The 23,317-nt window shown below is 42.5% G+C and overlaps 2 protein-coding genes across 4 annotated transcripts in view; both read left to right on the plus strand.

Moving 5' to 3' along the window:
- The first annotated feature begins 1,085 nt into the window (after positions 1-1,085).
- LOC133620204 (uncharacterized) lies at positions 1,086-21,648 on the plus strand. Its single transcript, XM_061981489.1, has 18 exons — positions 1,086-1,247; positions 2,388-2,465; positions 2,541-2,606; positions 2,748-2,899; positions 7,742-7,826; positions 7,886-8,059; positions 9,322-9,378; positions 11,934-12,002; positions 12,085-12,174; positions 12,245-12,348; positions 12,411-12,807; positions 16,865-16,930; positions 16,998-18,449; positions 18,646-18,793; positions 18,857-18,974; positions 20,814-20,973; positions 21,043-21,141; positions 21,207-21,648. Exons 1-18 carry the CDS (start codon positions 1,122-1,124, stop codon positions 21,333-21,335), a joined length of 3,570 nt encoding a protein of 1,189 aa, XP_061837473.1. The 5' UTR covers positions 1,086-1,121; the 3' UTR covers positions 21,336-21,648.
- A 1,389-nt stretch (positions 21,649-23,037) lies between these two features.
- The window catches only part of LOC133620205 (uncharacterized), a 5,936-nt gene continuing 5,656 nt past the window's right edge, over positions 23,038-23,317 (plus strand). For all 3 annotated transcript variants that reach the window (XM_061981491.1, XM_061981490.1, XM_061981492.1), the window contains exon 1: positions 23,038-23,317. This exon is cut by the window's right edge. The gene's annotated coding sequence lies outside the window, so the exon portion shown is untranslated.

The following is a 23,317-nucleotide window of genomic DNA, read 5'->3' on the forward strand; positions in this document are numbered from 1 at the left end:
TATAATATATTATATATAATCGATATATTATGTATATATATTTATATATATTATATCATATATAATATAATATTTCATACATCATATTATATATATATATGTATATATGTGTGTATATATATATATATATATATATATATATATATATATATATATATATATACATACACATATATGTACTTATTATTAATATTATATATATTATTGTATACTTAATATTATATTCCCTTTGTCACTTTTCAACAAATCTTTCATTACGACAAAAAAAAATTGTATTTACATTTGAAAATGTCCCAAAATTATTTCACGTCATTGAAGAATTTTTACTATCAAGAATGTTTTGAATGTTGCAAATATAATTAAAAGTTCTTAGGGGCCTAATAATATTTTTTTCTTGAAGTGTATGTGAAAATTTGTTGCATATTTCTTCTTGCGTTTAGTGTTTATTAATAAATAAACTAGTCTTCATTTCCTTCACTATACGGAGCGCCCCTAGCGTCACTCAGTGATTCATTCATTCATCGAAACTTAAACAGTAGTGTACCATAACTTTCATAAGTCATGTATTAGTTATGACCTCTTCTTTTTCTCATCCGTTCATAAATTGTCGTGTCGGTCTTGAAATAAGTTCCGAGACCAATCAGCAGGAGGTGCTAGAATCAACATGTGAGCTTTTTTGTCAGTAGCGAGGAGAACAAATCAAACATTTAGTATGATATTCCTCCTTGGAAACACATATTTGTTGTGTGTGATGTTTATTCTGAATAATATTTGACCTGAATGCAGATTTAAAAAATAAAATAGGCATAAGTGATGTGTCGAATTTTTTTTGAACTTAATATTCTCCTGAAGTAATACAAGTTGCTATTTCCTGTCACGTTGTGTGATATTTGTGAAGACACAACTTTTATGCACACATGCAATATTATACATCTGAACTTTAGTTCCTTTATTATGATGTCTTACCTATGCTTGACTTCACAGAGGGACTTTTATTTTGTAAGCCCTGAGCGGAAGCCTCGTGCTGGGACGTCACGACCGTGACGTCATGCGCCAGGAGACGCCGGCGGCGGATGAGCGCGCCTTCACTCGGCCAGCGAGCGCGTCAAGCAGCGGGCGAGATGTCAGCCGACACAAGCAGCGGGCCGTGTGAGAAATTTCAAGCCAACGTGTTCAACCACAGCAAATGTCAGAACTGCTTCAAGTCACGGGAGCTGCACCTGCTCGGCGACCCCCTCGTGGAGCAGGTAAGACCACCAACACTCAACTTCTTCGTAGCAGCATCAGTCACTTATTTAATAATAAATATGATAATACAGAAACATAAATTCATATATTATAAAATTAAAAGAAAGTACTAGAAAGGTTTAATATACATATTTTCTTTAGAAAAAATGGCATTATACATTGTAATATAGTCATATTGAATTACATACTTTTTAAAGATTTAATATAACATTTAATTCTAACTTTTTTTTATTTAATATACTCATATTGAATTATATATTTTTATAAATTTTATAGCATTATAAATAAATGTATGTTTATATTGAATTAAATGTTGTTAAAAATTGTGTGTGTATATATATATATATATATTGAATTATACATTTTTAAATTTGATATACTCATATTGAATTACATGTTTTTATTGAATGTATTCATATTGAATTATATATTTATAGATTGTCACATATTCATAATAAATTGCAATAGATTAATATATAACTATATATATTTATCTGTTGCAATATATTGATATTGAAGTATATATTTTCATACATTGTAATATATTAATTGTAAAATATATATATATTTTGATTGTAATGCATGTAAAATTGTAGATTTTTATAGATTTTAATATATTCATATTGAATTATATTTTTGTAGATTTTAATATACTGTTTAATTATATATGTTTATGGAATGTAATATATTCATACTGAATTACATATTTCATAGATTGTAATATATTCATATTGATTTATATTTTTGTAGATTAAAATATATTATTTAATTATAGGTTGTAATATAATCACACTGAATTATATTTTTTTATAGATTGTAATATGTTCATAGTGACATACATACAGTATTTATATAGATTGTAATATGTTCATACAGAAATATATTATTTACCAAATTATAGTAAAGTAAACATGTGACATCATAGTAGCAACAATATGTCATCTATTAGATATTAATATCATGTTTGATTATTGTTGTTTCATCACAAAGACAATGTTGTCACGGTCATGTTGTCATTGTCTGACTCCACCCCTACAATTGGTCTATTTGGGTGTCACTGGCCACAACATTAGGCACACTGTTGGCGGGGCAGGTGTACCTAATAAAGTGACTGCTAACTGCGGTCATGTGACCTCCAGGGGAAGACCGTCTATGGCGGCTGGCTGTGTTTGGCGCCCGAGGGGAGCGACTTTGGGAACCCGACGCTGAGGCCACGGGTAGGTCATGTGACTCAGGTGACACGTGCGCCGACAGGGCTAACGGTGTCCTTGTCTCCGCCCCCCCTCCTGTAGAAATGGCGGCGGCGCTTCTTCCTCCTCCACGAGCACGGCAGCCTGACCTACGCGCTGGATGAGCTGGTGAGGGCGCCATGTTGTTGCCAGATGTTCACAGGGGATTTAGGATTAGCCCCGCCCCCCTTTGCCCCTTAAATCTACACTTGTTCAGCTGCCATTCATCCTCACGCCATCGCCATAGTAACGCTCGTTCGCCTCCTCCAGCCGGGCACGTTGCCTCAGGGCACGGTCAACATGAGTCTGTGCACGGACATCTTGGACGCGGAGACGCGTACGGGCCACAGGAACACGCTGTGCATCATCACGGCAGAACAGGAAGTGTTCGTCCGGGCCGACAGCAAGGACGTCATTAACGGGTAATACTTGCATCAGTACGCTTAATAAGCATGCTGTGTACTTACTGAGTGTGTGAATGTTGACAAAGGAGTCAAAGATGTCTGTACACTTACCTAAAATAACCCAAATATTTACCTTTTTCTTCTGTGCACTATTTGTTCATTTTTACCCGCCATTTTTTTTAAGTTAATCCCTCCCCTTCCTGTCCAAGATGGCAACTATTGAGGGTGGTCAGTGTCCATCACTGCACACTCACCATTTTGTTTGGTTTGTTTGTTTTGAGTACAACATCCACAAACTGACAGTGTACTGCTTTTTCATGTGTAACACACCTATGCACTCCAAAGACTTAGTGTGAGTACACAGGTGTAACAAGTGTAACACTTATGCAGTAAGTATATGTACATACCTTAGTGTTTGTACACAATTGTAAAAAATTAATGATAGGTACACAAGTGTAACACACTTATATGCACTCAAAGACTAAGTGAAGTGTCCTACTTAAAATACTCAAAGTGAAAGTACTCTAGTGTAACGCGCTTATGTACTGTAAGTGTAAATATGCAAATGTAACACTTATGCGTTCAAAAGACTAAGTGAAAGTACAAAGACTGAGTGTAGTTACACAAGTATAACTTAAATATTAAGTGTAAGTACACAAGTGTATCACACTTATGCAGTCAAAGTGTAAGTACAAAAAGTGTGCAGTTAAAGTGTAAGTAAGTGTAAGTACCCAAGTGAAACCCACTTATGCACTCAAAGTGTAAGTACACAAGTATAGCACACTTTAAGTGTAAGTACCCAAGTGTAACACACTTATGCACTCAAAGTGCCCTCGAAGTGTGAGTATACACGTGTAACAAACCCATACACTCAAAGTGTAAGTACACAAATGTCCTCAAAGTGTAAGCACTTAAAGTGTAAGTACTCAACTCAAAGTGTAAGTACACACGTGTAACACACTCATGCACTTAATTGTAAGTACGTAAGTATAATACACTCATGCAGTCAAAGTTTAAGTGCAAGGCAAGAGTGTAACACTTAAAAGTGTAAGTACTTATGCACTCATAGTGCACTCAAAGTGTAAGTACACTAGTGTAGTAACACACTCATGTGCTCAAAGTGTAAGTACAAGAGTGTAAAACCTCAAGTGTAAGTACAAAAGTATCTCATAGTGTACTCAAAGTGTAATGCAAGTACACAGGTGTAACACACTTATGTACTCATAGTGCACTCAACATGTAAGTACACTAGTGTAGTAACACACTCATGCACTCAAAGTGTAAGTGCAAGAGTCTAACACTTAAAGTGGAAGTACAAAAGTATAACACTTATGCACTCATAGTGCACTCAAAGTGTATACACTAGTGTAGTAACACACTCATGCGCTCAAAGTGTAAGTACAAGAGTGTAAAACCTCAAGTGTAAGTACAAAAGTATCTCATAGTGTACTCAAAGTGTAATGCAAGTACACAGGTGTAACACACTTATGTACTCATAGTGCACTCAATGTGTAAGTACACTAGTGTAGTAACACACTCATAATAAAGTGTAAGTAAGTGTAAGTACCCAAGTGAAACCCACTTATGCACTCAAAGTGTAAGTACACAAGTATAGCACACTTTAAGTGTAAGTACCCAAGTGTAACACACTTATGCACTCAAAGTGCCCTCGAAGTGTGAGTATACACGTGTAACAAACCCATACACTCAAAGTGTAAGTACACAAATGTCCTCAAAGTGTAAGCACTTAAAGTGTAAATACTCAACTCAAAGTGTAAGTACACAAGTGTAACACACTCATGCACTTAATTGTAAGTACGTAAGTATAACACACTCATGCAGTCAAAGTGTAAGTGCAAGGCAAAAGTGTAACACTTAAAAGTGTAAGTACAAAAGTATAACACTTATGCACTCATAGTGCACTCAAAGTGTAAGTACACTAGTGTAGTAACACACTCATGCGCTCAAAGTGTAAGTACAAGAGTGTAAAACCTCAAGTGTAAGTACAAAAGTATCTCATAGTGTACTCAAAGTGTAATGCAAGTACACAGGTGTAACTCATAGTGCACTCAATGTGTAAGTACACTAGTGTAGTAACACACTCATGCACTCAAAGTGTAAGTGCAAGAGTCTAACACTTAAAGTGTAAGTACAAAAGTATAACACTTATGCACTCAAAGTGTAAGTACACTAGTGTAGTAACACACTCATGCGCTCAAAGTGTAAGTACAAGAGTGTAAAACCTCAAGTGTAAGTACAAAAGTATCTCATAGTGTACTCAAAGTAATGCAAGTACACAGGTGTAACTCATAGTGCACTCAATGTGTAAGTACACTAGTGTAGTAACACACTCATGCACTCAAAGTGTAAGTGCAAGAGTCTAACACTTAAAGTGTAAGTACAAAAGTATAACACTTATGCACTCATACTGCACTCAAAGTGTATACACTAGTGTAGTAACACACTCATGCGCTCAAAGTGTAAGTACAAGAGTGTAAAACCTCAAGTGTAAGTACAAAAGTATCTCATAGTGTACTCAAAGTAATGCAAGTACACAGGTGTAACTCATAGTGCACTCAATGTGTAAGTACACTAGTGTAGTAACACACTCATGCACTCAAAGTGTAAGTGCAAGAGTCTAACACTTAAAGTGTAAGTACAAAAGTATAACACTTATGCACTCATACTGCACTCAAAGTGTATACACTAGTGTAGTAACACACTCATGCGCTCAAAGTGTAAGTACAAGAGTGTAAAACCTCAAGTGTAAGTACAAAAGTATCTCATAGTGTACTCAAAGTAATGCAAGTACACAGGTGTAACTCATAGTGCACTCAATGTGTAAGTACACTAGTGTAGTAACACACTCATGCACTCAAAGTGTAAGTGCAAGAGTCTAAAACCTCAAGTGTAAGTACAAAAGTATCTCATAGTGTACTCAAAGTGTAATGCAAGTACACAGGTGTAACACACTTATGTACTCATAGTGCACTCAATGTGTAAGTACACTAGTGTAGTAACACACTCAAAAGTGTAAGTAAGGGTAAGTACCCAAGTGAAATCCACTTATGCACTCAAAGTTTAAGTACACAATTATAGCACACTTTAAGTGTAAGTACCCAAGTGTAACACACTTATGCACTCAAAGTGCCCTCGAAGTGTGAGTATACACGTGTAACAAACCCATACACTCAAAGTGTAAGTACACAAATGTCCTCAAAGTGTAAGCACTTAAAGTGTAAGTACTCAACTTAAAGTGTAAGTACACAAGTGTAACACACTCATGCACTTAATTGTAAGTACATAAGTATAACACACTCATGCAGTCAAAGTGTAAGTGCAAGGCAAAAGTGTAACACTTAAAAGTGTAAGTACAAAAGTATAACACTTATGCACTCATAGTGCACTCAAAGTGTAAGTACACTAGTGTAGTAACACACTCATGCGCTCAAAGTGTAAGTACAAGAGTGTAAAACCTCAAGTGTAAGTACAAAAGTATCTCATAGTGTACTCAAAGTGTAATGCAAGTACACAGGTGTAACTCATAGTGCACTCAATGTGTAAGTACACTAGTGTAGTAACACACTCATGCACTCAAAGTGTAAGTGCAAGAGTCTAACACTTAAAGTGTAAGTACAAAAGTATAACACTTATGCACTCATAGTGCACTCAAAGTGTATACACTAGTGTAGTAACACACTCATGCGCTCAAAGTGTAAGTACAAGAGTGTAAAACCTCAAGTGTAAGTACAAAAGTATCTCATAGTGTACTCAAAGTGTAATGCAAGTACACAGGTGTAACACACTTATGTACTCATAGTGCACTCAATGTGTAAGTACACTAGTGTAGTAACACACTCATAAGTACAAAAAGTGTGCAGTTAAAGTGTAAGTAAGGGTAAGTACCCAAGTGAAATCCACTTATGCACTCAAAGTTTAAGTACACAAGTATAGCACACTTTAAGTGTAAGTACCCAAGTGTAACACACTTATGCACTCAAAGTGCCCTCGAAGTGTGAGTATACACGTGTAACAAACCCATACACTCAAAGTGTAAGTACACAAATGTCCTCAAAGTGTAAGCACTTAAAGTGTAAGTACTCAACTCAAAGTGTAAGTACACAAGTGTAACACACTCATGCACTTAATTGTAAGTACGTAAGTATAACACACTCATGCAGACAAAGTGTAAGTGCAAGGCAAGAGTGTATCACTTAAAAGTGTAAGTACAAAAGTATAACACTTATGCACTCATAGTGCACTCAAAGTGTAAGTACACTAGTGTAGTAACACACTCATGCGCTCAAAGTGTAAGTACAAGAGTGTAAAACCTTAAGTGTAAGTACAAAAGTATCTCATAGTGTACTCAAAGTGTAATGCAAGTACACAGGTGTAACACACTTATGTAATCATAGTGCACTCAACGTGTAAGTATACTAGTGTAGTAACACACTCATGCACTCAAAGTGTAAGTGCAATAGTAAGTACACTTATGCACTTATAGTGCACTCAAAGTGTATACACTAGTGTAGTAACACACTCATGCACTCAAAGTGTAAGTGCAATAGTAAGTACACTTATGCACTTATAGTGCACTCAAAGTGTATACACTAGTGTAGTAACACACTCATGCACTCAAAGTGTAAGTACAAGAGTGTAAAACTTAAAGTGCAAGTACAAAAGTATCTCGTAGTGTACTCAAAGTGTAAGTACACAAGCGTAACACTCAAAGTGTACGTATCTAACACTTATGCACTCATAGTGCACTCAAAGTATAAGTATGCAAGTATGCCAATTAAGACAAGAGCGTTTGGTTGGGTGGAGGTGACGTGATGACGCGTGTCTGCTTGTTCCCGCCAGGTGGAGCGAGCAGCTGTTGGTCTACCTGAGCAGCAGCAGACAGAAGCCGAAGAAGAAGCGCAAAGTCGAAGCTGTCAGCGGCCAGGTAGAACTTGGTGACGCCCGGTGTGACCTCCTCACCTTTAATGTCACACTACACCTCAGGAACCTACTCCAGCCAAAATGGCCGCAACCTGCCCCGCCATGACGACGGCGACGGTGCTGACCGACGCCCCTCTGGGGGAGGAGCCACCGGCTGAGACCACGCCAGTGCGGACTGAGGAAGACAGGGACCCGCCCAAGCAGGACCTGAGTGACCCTCGACCCCCCGAGCGAGAGGTGGGTTCCATGTTAGATACTTCCTGTCTGCTCGAATCTTCCGCCATGGTTCTTTTACTGGTGCAAAAAGTCAAAGTGGTGCAGCATGCTCGTGTGCTTGGTGGAGGTAACGCCTCAGTTTCAAAACCATCGGATTAATCTGTGGCGCTAATAGCCCCCCCCCCCCCCCCTGCTGTGTTTCACATCACTCTAATCCTGCCAGCTGTCAAAGATCTGATGCATGATGGACCAGACCATCAGGTCTTTGGTTCGGACTAACTGCTCAGGTCACATGGGATGGGATGGAACTAAGTACAAACCCGTCCAAGATCAGACATACAGTTTTACATGGTGGACAGAAAGAAAAGAGCGGCACTCTGGCAAAAAGGCAGGAAAAAGTCAACATGAGGGGGGGGGGACTAAACTCCTATGGGGGAGGGAGGCTCAGTTTAAGACCAGGAAAAAAACCTAGGGCAAAGCACATTTACATTTTACGACATACAACTCCAGACTTGCAATTAGGGGACCAGGGGCGCTGCTCCGTTTTCCATCATACCACGGGGGAGCGAAGCAACAAAGTTGTTCCTCGACCTCGGTGCTCGCAAAGCATTATAGCGATAATACAGCCAGTCCGTCCAACAAAAGTCACAGAACAACTGTATGTCCAATGGAAGACAGGAAGGACTTTGGAGCTTCTTCGCCGCGCTGTCCTCTAGGGGAGTCGTGACGCAACGACCCTGCCACGTCATTGCAGCCAGGAAAGACGACATCCAGATTAGAAAGTTTAATTTAAACCTTTCACTCTAGTTGTCCATTTTCTGGTCCTCGAGTTTGCATTGCAGAGCAGACAGCTTCTCCAAGATATTGTTCAGTTTACGATTTTAGTCCAAAACCACTCAAGTCTGAGTGCCCAGAGCTCTGCTCAGCAGATGCCCTGTTAGCATTGTGTCCTTGAGGGTCGACAGGCACATAACCCTCCACTTCTCCCAAGAGTCCGTCATGTGTCCAGCAACAACCGCTCTGTCGAGAAGATCTTGTCAATTTCGTTGACGTACCATGAATAATTCCATTGTTTAGATTTTGGAGAGCAGTGCAAAAAGAAGCACCAAGAAAGTTAAGACAAGATGAAAGAAGCAAGCAGGGGAGATAAGGGAGAGGGATGGATTCGCCTTCTACAAGAGCTGGAGAGATGATGGCGATGATGAAAGCACACACGGTTGCCATAGTAACAGATGGACAATTCAGACTTGAATTATAACAAATGTTTTTTTGTTTTTTGACAGCCAGATTTACTGAACTTCAAAAAAGGTTGGATGGTGAAGCAGTGCCAGGATGCTCAGGTAAAAGTGTTTATTGGTCTATATTCTCCATAAAAAGTTGTTTGCAGGAAATGTCCTGCGAGTACAAAGTCAGCTGGGATAGACTCCAGCTCAACGTATTGACGACAATGATTTATTGCTGGAGCGCTTCATGAAATCCATGTCTCAAAGGATTTCATTCTGCTTTTTGGTCCCCTCACCCTTTAGGATCAGCCACATAAAATGACAAAACTAATTTAAAAATATCTATATTGGTAGTAATAGATACAAAATGAGAAAAAGGCAAAACAAAATTGAAATAATAACAAAATAACTGCATGATTTTTATTTGAAGCCCGTATTTAAAATAGTATTCATAGTTATATATGTGAAACGATTGTATACTTTTTTAAATTTGATGCATGTTTTGTATTCAAATGAATTTGTGGGAAATAAATCATTCAACAATATTTTTTTCAGTGCAAAACAACTATTTTAAAACATGTATTTGCTTATGTTCCTGACACATGTTTGATCCCGATATGATCCCAGCACTGACACTGCGCGCCATGTGGAACAATGGGACATCATTTGTCATAATATTTATTATCAGTGACAGAGCCGGAAGGGGCTGGTAATAATTGTGTAGTAAAATGTCATATGAAGCGCTCTGTCATTCATTTATTGACATTTTGCATGCGCTTCTTCACGCAAAAACGGGAGAGGGGTGGCCCTGCGTCGCACTAATGTCTTTTGCTTGTTTGAAGGTAGAATTTTTATTGGCCAATTCTGTGATTTTGTCTGCCAGTCAGAACTACACGTACAATCTGGTTAGTAACGTGAAGACAAAAATATGATTCAAGCGACAACGTGCGCAACTGTCATGTCAACACGATGGTTTAGTTATTTTTAATAAACTGTTCCGTCCCTACTGTGTGTGGGTCTTTGCGTTTTGGCGTGCGTGTGTGCGTGTGTGTGTGTGTGTGTGTGTGTGTGTGTGTGTGTGTGTGTGTGTGTGTGTGTGTGTGTGTGTGTGTGTGTGTGTGTGTGTGTGTGTGTGTGTGTGTGTTTGTGTGCGTACGTGTGTATGAGTGTGCTAGGGACATTATTCAGAATACCTCTTACATACACTACTGAAAACGCTGTCACACAAACAACTGAATTTTTTTTCCTCTCACAGATTACTGAAACACTCTCATACACACTATTGAAAGGCTCTCCTAAACTACTGAAACGCTCTCACTCAAACGACTGAATATTTTTTCTGTCACCGATTACTGAAACACTCTCATGCACACTACTAAAACACTCTCCTAAACACTACTGAAACGCTCTCACACAAAGAAGTGCATTTTTTTCTCTCACACACTACTGAAACACACAAACAACTGAAATGTTTCTTTCACGCACACTACTAAAACGCTCTCATAAACACAACTGAAACACTCTCCTAAACACTACTGAATCGCTCTCACACAACCAAATTTATTTTCTATCACACACTACTGAAACGCTCTCATAAACACCACAGAATTTTTTTCTATCACACACTACTGAAACGCTCTCATAAACACCACAGAATTTTTTCTATCACACACTACTGAAACGCTCTCATAAACACCACTGAAACGCTCTCACTCAAACAACTGAACATTTTCTCACACACTACTAAAATGCTCTCTAAAACTACTGAAACACTCTCATAAACACTTCTGAAATATTCACACAAACAACTGAATTTTTTCTCTCACGCATACTACTAAAACGCTCTCATACACTACTAAAACACTCACACAAACAATGGACTTTTGTTTGTATCACGCACACTACTGAAACACTCATACACACTACTAAAAACACCCTCATATAATAGATTGAAAACTATTTCCCTCACATGACTCTCATTCATACTACTGAATTGCTCTCACACAAACTGATTTTTTTCTCTCTCAAACACCACTGAAACACTCATACACACTACTAAAACATTCTCATACACACTGGTGATCAAGGGTGATGGGTCAAATGCAGAGAATAATTTCGCCACACATCGTGTGTGTGTGACAATCATTGGTACTTTAACTTTTAACTTTACTGAAATGCTGTCACACAAACAACTGAATTTATTTTCTGTCACACTACTGAAACATTCATACACACTGCTGAATCACTGTCATACACACTACTAAAACACTCTTACACAATTTTTTTTCTCACACATTACTGAAACACTCTCATACACACTACTGAAACACTCTCATACACCCTACTGAAACGCTTTCATACACGCTACTGAAACACTCTAATACACACTACTGAAACGCTCTCGCACACACGACTAAAACGCCCTCACACACACTACTGAAACAAATCTCATATACACTACTGAAACGCTCTCACACACACTACTGAAACATTCTCTTACACACTACTGAAACACTAACATAAACAACTGAAAAATGTATCTCTCACACACAGGAATAAAACGCTCTCAGTTCCAGTAGTGTGTATGAGAGCGTTACAGTGCTGAAACACTCTCATATATACAGCCCCTCATACATGTGCGCTCTCTTACACCGTGTATTTGCTGCCCCTAGTGGAGGAAGTACTGGTGCGTGTTGTCAGCTGACAATCTGCGTTTCTACAAGCACTCCAAGGCCGAGGAGGTTTGTTGACCTTCATCTTGTTTGTCTTCGATACTTTATTCATCTCGTGTCGCGTCTGAGCTTCGTCTCCTTGTCCCTTCAGGCGTCGGAGCAGGAAGGAGAAGTGGACCTGAGCAAGTGCGTCAACGTGTGCGAGTGTGACGTCCAAAAGAACTACGGCATCCAGATCCACGTGAGACACCTTGTTAGCTCGTTAGCTTGTTAGTGTCACCAACATGAAGTTAAACGTTGACGTCCTCCAGACGCCTGCTGGCGTCTGCACGCTGTCGGCCATGACGGCAGGAATACGAAGGAATTGGATCCAGGCTCTGATGAAGAATATGCACACAGCCTCTGATGTCACCAGGTAACTTGTTGACACCTTTAATGTCCTCCTTGTCACACTTTACATGGCTCCGCCCCCTGCAGCCAACCAGACGTGACCCGAGACTCTTCAGAGCGGGACCGACGCACCAGGACGGTTCTGGAGCGAAGGCGTGACGGTCGCTACAAAACCTGTGACTGGACGGAGCTGAAGCCTCTGAGCAAACCGCCGGCAGACGCCGACCTCCACAGCGGCGAAACTCCGCCCTCCCTGCAGTCCGGCGACCTGGAGCAGAGCCACAGGAAAGAGGTGAGGAGGAGGCGGTACGAGAACATCCTGGGCGTGTCTCCAGGTCGCGAGGTGATGGGCGACGCCGCCACCGCTAACCCGAGGACGCTGCTGGAGGAGGAGATGGAGGCGTGCTGGAAGCAGGTGGAGAAGACCACCTTCAGGCACTTGACTGACCACGCCCATTTGATCATAATGGACGACTACAAGAAGGTAGTCAGTGTGCTCGACATCAATCTGCACTTCAATTCTTCTAAAGATAAAAAAATTTAATAGTTCCAGCGGCAGTAACACTGCTGCTGTTTAATTACCGGAAGATAATGGGCCAACTAGTCAACAGGTGATCTAGTACAGGATGAAGAACTTGCTTAGTTCCAGCCGCAGGAACATGTTGCTGTTTAATTACCGGAAGATAATGGGCTAACTAGTCAACAAGTGATCGAGTACAGGATGAAGAACTTGACTAGTTCCAGCCGCAGTAACAGACTGTTGCTGTTTGATTACCGTAAGATAATGGGCTAACAAGTCAGCAAGTGATCTAGTACAGGACGAATAACTTGAGTAAAAGAGAGCAAGCTCATGACTGCCAACTCCAAGTTCTACCTAAGAAATCCAGACTCAAAAAATGTTTGGAAAATAATAACAATTTTGTAAATGTTATATTGAAAGGGAAACCTTTATAAACGGTGGCTAACAATGAAGCTAATGCCTGTACACTATTTTGCTCATAAAACCCTCTAAAAAACATCCTAAAAAGCACAACAAATACACTATTTACATCTCATGACCTGAATATCAGAATTTGCAATATTATTATAGGTGCTGTGATCACAGAGCTAACTAGCTTATGCTGCTATATTGACATATTGAGCTGTTGCATCACCTCTGAGTTGGTGAAAGTTAATTCTAGATTATAAATCATGCCTCTCACCTGGATAGTAGAAGGTTGTGGACATAAACCCAGGAGTTGGTCAACTTTGTCATCCAACTTAGACCCGAAGATGGCGAGAAAGATAGGAAAACGGGAAGATATAAATATCCAGTTGGTCAGCATCCCAGTGAGAGCAGAGATTGTACAATAAGTGATTGTTTTATTAACTCATAGTCTTGTTTTGTACTTAGCAATACTGCTACATGATGCTTATTTGCGTCACTAAAACTGGATCTGTTTAGCACACAGCTTCTAAAACTTGTCGATCATCCTCTTTATATTCAGGCTCAAAAATATACATTTCTGGATCACCGAAAATAGTCTGTGTTGTCTCTCATAATGTCTGCCATGATTAATTGTGTTGTTTTTGTTGAAGGAGAAAGTGAATGTTGTGATGCGTCTGTTAAATGAATACACCGCCATATTCTTAAAATGAGCAAAATACGTAAATATTAAATGTTACTATGAATATTACTACATTACATAAATACATACTTACAGCGTGTATATACAACTTTGATGGAGGCTTATTGAATGTTTTTTTTAAGTGCTTTATAGGCGGAATTGATAAAATCTCATTGACTCCATTGAGCCACCTCTTGCTAGTGTTTATTTACGAGTTAGAATGCATGAATAAAAAGAACATTGTGACCAGGGTGTACCCCGCCTTCCGCCCGATTGTAGCTGAGATAGGCTCCAGCGCCCCCCGCGACCCCGAAGGGAATAAGCGGTAGAAAATGGATGGATGGGAATTATAGGCAAACTTTTTTTTAAAGTGCAATTCCTTCTTAAGGTCGCGATAGAATCGGCATTAGAGAAGCCAGAACTAAAACATAAAAAATTTGCAGAGGCTGCTAGCATGTAGCAACAATGGCTAGCGGGCACAGAGCTTCTTCAGCTACGTCACACCGAGTTGGTTAACTAGTTATTTAAATAGTTGAAAATTTGACATGAGGTCTTTAAAAAAAACATACCTCTTTTACAGAAGATCTTTTAAGTTGCTTTTAAAGTGGAACATTATCACCAGACCTATGTAAGCGTCAATATATACCTTGATGTTGCAGAAAAAAGACCATATATTTTTTTAACCGATTTCCGAACTCTAAATGGGTGAATTTTGGCGAATTAAACGCCTTTCTATTATTCGCTCTCGGAGCGATGACGTCACATCGGGAAGCAATCCGCCATTTTCTCAAACACATTACAAACACCGAGTCAAATCAGCTGTTTTTTTCCGTTTTTTCGACTGTTTTCCGTACCTTGGAGACATCATGCCTCGTCGGTGTGTTGTCGGAGGGTGTAACAACACGAACAGAGACGGATTCAAGTTGCACCAGTGGCCCAAAGATGCGAAAGTGGCAAGAAATTGGACGTTTGTTCCGCACACTTTACCGACGAAAGCTATGTTACGACAGAGATGGCAAGAATGTGTGGATATCCTGCGACACTCAAAGCAGATGCATTTCCAACGATAAAGTCAAAGAAATCTGCCGCCAGACCCCCAGGAAAAGAGCGCGGATGAGGGTATGTCTACAGAATACATTAATTGATAAAAACTGGGCTGTCTGCACTCTCAAAGTGCATGTTGTTGCCAAATGTATTTCATATGCTGTAAACCTAGTTCATAGTTGTTAGTTTCCTTTAATGCCAAACAAACACATACCAATCGTTGGTTAGAAGGCGATCGCCGAATTCGTCCTCGCTTTCTCCCGTGTTGCTGGCTGTCGTGTCGTTTTCGTCGGTTTCGCTTGCATACGGTTCAAACCGATATGGCTCAATAGCTTCAGTTTCTTCTTCAATTTCGTTTTTGCTACCTGCCTCCACACTACAACCATCCGTTTCAATACATGCGTAATCTGTTGAATCACTTAAGCTGCTGAAATCCGAGTCTGAATCCGAGCTAATGTCGCTATAACTTTCTGTTCTACCCGCCATGTTTGTTTGTATTGGCATCACTATGTGACGTCACGGAATTGATAAAATCTCATTGACTCCATTGAGCCACCTCTTGCTAGTGTTTATTTACGAGTTAGAATGCATGAATAAAAAGAACATTGGGACCAGGGTGTTCCCCGCCTTCCCCCCCGATTGTAGCTGAGATAGGCTCCAGCGCCCCCCGCGACCCCGAAGGAATAAGCGGTAGAAAATGGATGGATGGGAATTATAGGCAAACTTTTTTTTAAAGTGCAATTCCTCCTTAAGGTCGCGATAGAATCGGCATTAGAGAAGCCAGAACTAAAACATAAAACATTTGCAGAGGCTGCTAGCATGTAGCAACAATCGCTAGCGGGCACAGAGTTTCTTCAGCTACGTCACACCGAGTTGGTTAACTAGTTATTTAAATAGCTGAAAATCCTCCGCCGGGTGGCAGGGCTCTCCCTTAGAGATAGGGTGAGAAGCTCTGTCATCCGGGGGGAGCTCAAAGTAAAGCCGCTGCTCCTCCACATCGAGAGGAGCCAGATGAGGTGGTTCGGGCATTTGGTCAGGATGCCACCCGATCGCCTCCCTCGGGAGGTGTTTAGGGCACGTCCGACCGGCAGGAGGCCACGGGGAAGACCCAGGACACGCTGGGAAGACTATGTCTCCCGGCTGGCCTGGGAACGCCTCGGGATCCCCCGGGAGGAGCTGGACGAAGTGGCTGGGGAGAGGGAAGTCTGGGCTTCCCTGCTTAGGCTGCTGCCCCCGCGACCCGACCTCGGATAAGCGGAAGAAGATGGATGGATGGATGGATGGATGGAAAATTTTACATGAGGTCTTTAAAAAAGAACATACCTCTTTTACAGAAGATCTTTTAAGTTGTTTTTAAAGTAGCAGAGCGCTCCTGTCACAGAAAGGACCTTTGACGAGCATAAATTAATGAAAACAAATAAATAAATAGCAATATAATAAATGTATATTGCAGTGGTTCTCATACCTTTTTCTCAAGCTTGGCTCCACCATAATGACCAACATTAACATACAGTAGCGTAGAAGGCCTAAGTATTCATTAATAAGGCAGAGGTTTGATTTAACATGTATAGTTAATGTTTTGGGCCACTGTAACATTACACAACGTTTGAACAGTAACACTGTTGTTTTGGGGCGGTATAGCTCGGTTGGTAGAGCGGCCGTGCCAGCAACTTGAGGGTTGCAGGTTCGATCCCCGCTTCCGCCATCCTAGTCACTGCCGTTGTGTCCTTGGGCAAGACACTTTACCCACCTGCTCCCAGTGCCACCCACACTGGTCTAAATGTAACTTAGATATTGGCTTTTACAATGTAAAGCGCTTTGAGTCACTTGAGAAAAAGCGCTATATAAATGTAATTCACTTCACTTCACTTCACTTGTGTCTGCTTGAAGTTTGAGCTGGAAGATTCCGAGCGCAGCAGATCGGAGTGTCAATGTCAGCCGAGTGTTTCCTGTCAGGTAAGCCACTTCCTGTCTTCTTAAAAAGGAAGAAGCGCCAGTCGTCTCACTCTGGTCTTTCCCAAAGCTGGAGCCTCAGCACGAACGTGTGGGGGACGAAGGTCCACTGAGCGGCTGCGCAGGAAGCACAAGTCCAGAAACCCCGCCCACAAGGTGCATCCGTGACGCAGACCGGGATTCACTTCCTGTCTGTTTGTCCTCAGCCGCCTCAGACCGTGGCGGCGCTCGCTGCGCACCGCACGTCTTCACCAGTGAGCATCGTGTTTGTCTCCTGCGTCCGCAAGCGAGTGCCGGCTGCGCCATGCTGGACACGCTAGCCGAAGCGGGCGGAGACTCGGTGGAAGGTCTCGCTCGGGTCAGCCAGGAAGTGGAGCTGCTGACCAGGCGGAACCGTGCTCTGGACCAACGGAACCAGGAGATGCTGAACCAGCTGATGGAGGCCGACGTCCACATCGAGCGTCTGAAGGAGGAGCTCCGCAGGACGGATCCCAAAAAGACGCAGGGTCTGGAGCGAGAGCTGCTGGCGAAGAACCAGAAGCTCCTGGAGGCTCAGACGCTGATCACCTCGCTGGAGGACAGTCTGAGGGACGCGCAGAGAGGCGGGGCACAGGAAGAACGGCTGAGAAACACGGAAAGTTACCTTCTGAGATGCTTTGAAGCCACCGAGGCCAAACTGAGCGAGCTGGAGGAGAAGCTCCGCCAGTCGCAGCTCAGCTGCAGGAAGCTCCAGGCAGAGAACGCCACCCTGAAGGAAGCGCAGAACCTTTGCCTCCAAAGAGACGCCCGGATGCTGAGCAGGGAGGCGGAGGGAACGATGGCGCTGAGGTGGAACCTTCTGGAAAAGTTACTGGAAGACGTTGCCAGGTTTTACCTGGGCAAGACGTGGATGTGGACAAGCAGCGAGGAGGAGGGGCAAGCAGTCGCCACCGCCTGCCAGCGGAAGTGGTGCCCAGAGGCGCAGCAGGAGGCGGAGCTTCTCGGCGGGGCAACCTCACAGATGATTCCTGAAGAGAACATCACAAAAGACGAGTCCCGCTTAGGTGGTGGGAAGCGGGGCCAGGAGAACCCTCTGGAGCAGTTGTGCGAGCAAAGTGTCGTGGAGCGTTCCGGAAGGGTTGCTCACATGATCACGCCCTCCCCCGCCCGCGCGCAGGACGAAGTGGGACTGATGGCCGAGCGACTCTTTCGCGTCGCCAAACCTCCGTGGTCCGCGCTCTTTTACCTGGCGGCCACTCAGGCAGCGTACTGCTGCCACGTGACCAGGCTATGCTCCGCCTACCAGTGGGAAACGCCCGGCTCCGCCCACCCCTGCAACCGCTGCCTCCGGCTGATGGAAGAGAATCGGCGACTCGGGGAAAGACTTTGTAGCGCCGAACGCCGCGCAGCCAAGGTCACGCCGCAGCATCAGGTGATCATACTGGCGGCACGTGTGGCGGAGCTGGAGGAGCAGCTGTCAATCACAAGCCAAAACCTGACGTCGGCTCAGAGGCAACACGACAAGGACATGGAAAAGCAGAAGGTAGGGGGCGCCAAACTCAGAAAGTCAACTCTTAGCTAGCTGTTAGCATGCTATGTACGAGAAATGAGATTACACACATCGTTGGTAATTTTACATCATTCCATGAACACATGCACTATTTCAAATGCTAACAAGCTAGTAGTTAGCATGCTAGCGCCTAGCAAGATAGCCGACACAATGCGTGTGACGCCATCAGGCGGCGTGCGAGAGGAGCCTCGCCGCCATGGAAGAGTCCCACCTGAAGGTGTCCGAGGAGCTCCAGCGACGCCACCTCCAGGAAGTCGACCGCCTCCTGGAGGATACGGACAGGCTGCTGGAGGAGGAGACCGCCGCCACGGCAACTGGTGAGACGCTCGGGCTGGTGCGTGCGCTCGCAACGTTGTGACCTCTTGTGTCGTCCCCCTCAGCCATGGAGGCCATCGAGCGAGCCCACCGCCTGGAGCTGGACAAGGAGGTGCAGAGGAGGCGCCGAGTCATCGGCGCGACAGGCGGCGCTCTCGTGGAGCACATGCACAAACAACACAGGTGCTGCTAACCTCTATTAGCATGTAGCGCTAATTACGGCCATCCTTTTTAGACTGAAGTTGAACAATTTGTTCTACAAAACAATAGAAACACCAGCACTGTGAGAGAGTGAACCAAGCGATCTAAAGGCTGCCCGTCTCTCATGCTTTTGTCCTACTTGGTTGTTTTGCCTTGACGGGTATCGAAACTGAAAGTTAACTTGGTGCGTGAGCTTAGCACACTCTTTCACTCTCTCTCTAGGCTGGTATTTCATGACACCATTAATAAGAATGTGGATAAAAAAAATAAAACACGGTGCATTCATCAGGGCCCGATTTCAAAAATTGGTTCCCTAGCGCCACCTTTAAAAGCCTACTGAAATGCGATTTTCTTATTTAAACGGGGATAGCAGGTCCATTCTATGTGTCATACTTGATCATTTTGCGATATTGCCATATTTTTGCTGAAAGGATTTAGTAGAGAACATTGACGATAAAGTTCGCAACTTTTGGTCGCTGATAAAAAAGCCTTGCCTGTACCGGAAGTAGCAGACGAGTAACGTGACGTCACAGGTTGTGGAGCTCCTCACATCCGCACATTGTTTACAATCATGGCCACTGGCAGCGAGAGCGATTCGGACCGAGAAAGCGACGATTTCCCCATTAATTTGAGCGAGGATGAAAGATTCGTGGATGAGGAAAGTGAGAGTGAAGGACTAGAGGGCAGTGGGAGCGATTCAGATAGGGAAGATGCTGTGAGAGCCGGGTGGGACCTGATATTCAGCTGGGAATGACTAAAACAGTAAATAAACATACTCTATTAGCCACAACACAACCAGACTTATATTTAATATGCCACAAATTAATCCTGCATAACAAACACCTCCCCACCCCCCCGTCCATATAACCCGCCAATACAACTCAAACACCTGCACAACACACTCAATCCCACAGCCCAAAGTACCGTTCACCTCCCCAAAGTTCATACAGCACATGTATTTCCCCAAAGTCCCCAAAGTTACGTACGTGACATGCACATAGCGGCACGCACGTACGGGCAAGCGATCAAATGTTTGGAAGCCGCAGCTGCATGCGTACTCACGGTACCGCGTCTGCGTATCCAACTCAAAGTCCTCCTGGTAAGAGTCTGTTGTCCCAGTTCTCCACAGGCCAATGGTAAAGCTTGACTGTCATCTTCCGGGAATGTAAACAATGAAACACCGGCTGTGTTTGTGTTGCTGCAGTCGGCCGCAATACACTGCTTCCCACCTACAGCTTTCTTTGCTGTCTCCATTGTTCATTGAACAAATTGCAAAAGATTCACCAACACAGATGTCCAGAATACTGTGGAATTTTGCGATGAAAACAGACGACTTAATAGCTGGCCACCATGCTGTCCCATAATGTCCTCTACAATCCGTGACGTCACACGCTGACGTCATCATACCGAGACGTTTTCAGCAGGATATTTCGCGCAAAATTTAAAATTGCACTTTAGTAAGCTAACCCGGCTGTATTGGCATGTGTTGCAATGTTAAGATTTCATCATTGATATATAAACTATCAGACTGCGTGGTCGGTAGTAGTGGGTTTCAGTAGGCCTTTAACATGCTTGAAAAGTCCCCACAATTTGCAGGTGCGTCAGGTATGGCGAAAAAGTTAATATTTTGGGGTCCAGAAATTTTTGGTGGTGGTTCAAGGCATCGGAAAAGACCGATGGCCCGTTAATTGTGCTTATCTTCGAGCAGAACCAAGGCCAATTCTAAGGCGTGTGTGTGTGTGTGTGTGTGTGTGTGTGTGTGTGTGTGTGTGTGTGTGTGTGTGTGTGTGTGTGTGTGTGTGTGTGTGTGTGCGGGTGTAGTGAGGACCTGGCGTCCTCTCAGCGGGAGCTGGAAGATTTGTCCTGTGAGTTCTCTCGGAAGTGTCTCGAAAACAACCACCTGCTCCAGGTGCTGGACGCGGAGAGGAAGGCGCTGAGTCAGCGTCAGCAAGAGAACCGGGACCTGATGGCTCTGAACCAGGTGAGCTTTCCAGCCGGGAGAGACATTGAGAACCTTCCAAAAGCAACTTGATTTTGTGTCGGTGAACAGGAGCTGAGCGCTCAGCTGACGTCCAACATCACTCGCCGCTCGCCGGCGGAAAGGGAAGCACTTGCGCCGGCGCACGACGTCATCGTTTCCAAGTTGGAGGTGAGTGGGCGGAAGTCACCCAAGTCCGGTTGTGTCGTCATGGCAACCGACGCTCTCCTTTTCAGCTGCTGCTGCGCGTGAAGGAGTATGAGCTGACGAGCGTGAGGCAGCAGCTCAGCTCGCTGCGGCAAAAACTTCACGCCACGCAGCGGGTCAAAGGTGACCCGCCCACGGCACAGGAAGTACCAGGATGAAGCAGGAAGTCAACGCTGGGCTCACACCTTTTCATGTTTGCGGGCAAATTCACAATATCCAAAATGTCCAGGGAGGTCTTACTGAACTGGAAAATCATTTAAAGTACTTTTTGTGTGAATGTTGCTTGTAAATATTGATTGTAAGCCTCTTGTATTGATATTTACTAGTGTGTGTCGTGTTTACTTGTGTGTGTTAATAAAGACAAAAAAGTGAAACATGTCAGCAGTTTGATTTGAAAGTTTCATCAAGATAACGTCGCCATGACTGATGTGCGGATCGATACTGAAATATTGATATTGCCGATACCAGACCTTTATGCTCTAATATCAATTCTCAAATAAAAAATACTTTTCACACTTTGGTTCAGGAGTTTCCAAACTTTTTCCACCAAGGGCTGCATACTGAAAAGTCAAGTTTGCGGGGGCAATTTTTATTTTTTACATTTTTTAAAACATTGGTCAGCTTTGTATTATAGGTGAGTAAGTATATTATTTTTTAATTATTAGTTTGAAGATTTCAGTTTTTCTCATTACATACCAATTGTTTTCTTTTTTTTCTTACATTTTAACTGTTTCTCCATGGAAGAATAGAATAGAAAATAATGATAATATGATGTCCCAGGATGCCCAAAATGTCCAAAACGCGCCCAGCAAAGTTGCACTGGAAGGCGGGGGTAAAAGTTGGAAAAGTCGGCAAAAGTCCCAATTTTGTCCAAAATACGAGTCCCACAAGTCCTGCCGCCGGCCGTGCAAGTCCCGGGATGCCTAAAATGTCCAAAAAATTGTGTAACATTCGTAACCTACTGTGTCAAAAAATTATGCCTGTATGAAAATATTAATGTTTAGTTACCTAATACAGTGTTAATCGTTGTAATTGTTTTAATAATTAATTTGTGCATTGACATTTTTTTTAGTTAACTGACTAAAATGTGTTTATATTTTAAGTATATTTTATTTAAATTTTGAGAGCTTATTTTATATATTTTAAACGTTTTCCACCAAGGGCTGCATTCTTAAAAGTCATATAGGGATCATGTTGATACTTGAAACAAAACGCTAGAAAAGGATATATGTATTTAAAGACAAAACGTTGTGTTATAGGTGCTTTTTTGCTCATTACATTCCGTTTTTTTGCTCTTTTTTTTAATAAATTATTATTTAAAACCTCAACGTTTTAAATTTTAGCAGACACATACCGTGTATAGTTGCAAAAAGTATTGGTATTGGATCAGTATCGCCGATACCATGAATTGATTAACGTGGACCCCGACTTAAACAAGTTGAAAAAATTATTCGGGTGTTACCATTTAGTGGTCAATTGTACGGAATATGTACTGTGCAATCTACTGATAAAAGTTTCAATCAACAAGCCTGAAATTTACTCGGTATCGTATCGGAAAGAAAATGAGTGGTATCGCACATCACTAATTGTGTAAATACAATCAAGTTGGTTTGTTTGAGAATTGGTATTTTCCAGGCAGATTTTTCAAAACAAAAGTATAAAATACAAACAACAAGTATGTGAAGGCCCTTAAACACAAACTTCAAGTTAGGTAAAAGGGATATGTAATTTGGTCTTATAAAAAAAACATTTTTTTAAACCTCCCAACACAGCTATTTTGCTAGTTTTAGCTCTACGTTGGCGTTTACTTCGAAAGGCCTGCATCAGTTTCCGGTTAGGAACTTTGTGCGTGATGGATACTTGACTTCGCCAAGTTAACAGCTGCTGCCTGCAGTCGGTTAGCTAACATTAGCTAAGTGCTACATCATCGCTGCATGAGTGCAAAACACGCTTACTTGTGTCTGCCTCGCGTGTAAAAAGTTGTATATTCTACGTGGCTGCTCGTCACGCCTACAAGCACGTTTCTCATTTTTAATGGTGCCGTGTACGTGCTTTGCCAGCTAAGCCGCTAGCACGCTGTGCTAGGCCTGCTAAGCTAACATATGCTAAGCTAAAAGCCGGTGACGGAGCTGAGCGATGG

This window comes from Nerophis lumbriciformis, linkage group LG24 (assembly GCF_033978685.3).
Source record: "Nerophis lumbriciformis linkage group LG24, RoL_Nlum_v2.1, whole genome shotgun sequence".
Classification (NCBI taxonomy): domain Eukaryota; kingdom Metazoa; phylum Chordata; class Actinopteri; order Syngnathiformes; family Syngnathidae; genus Nerophis; species Nerophis lumbriciformis.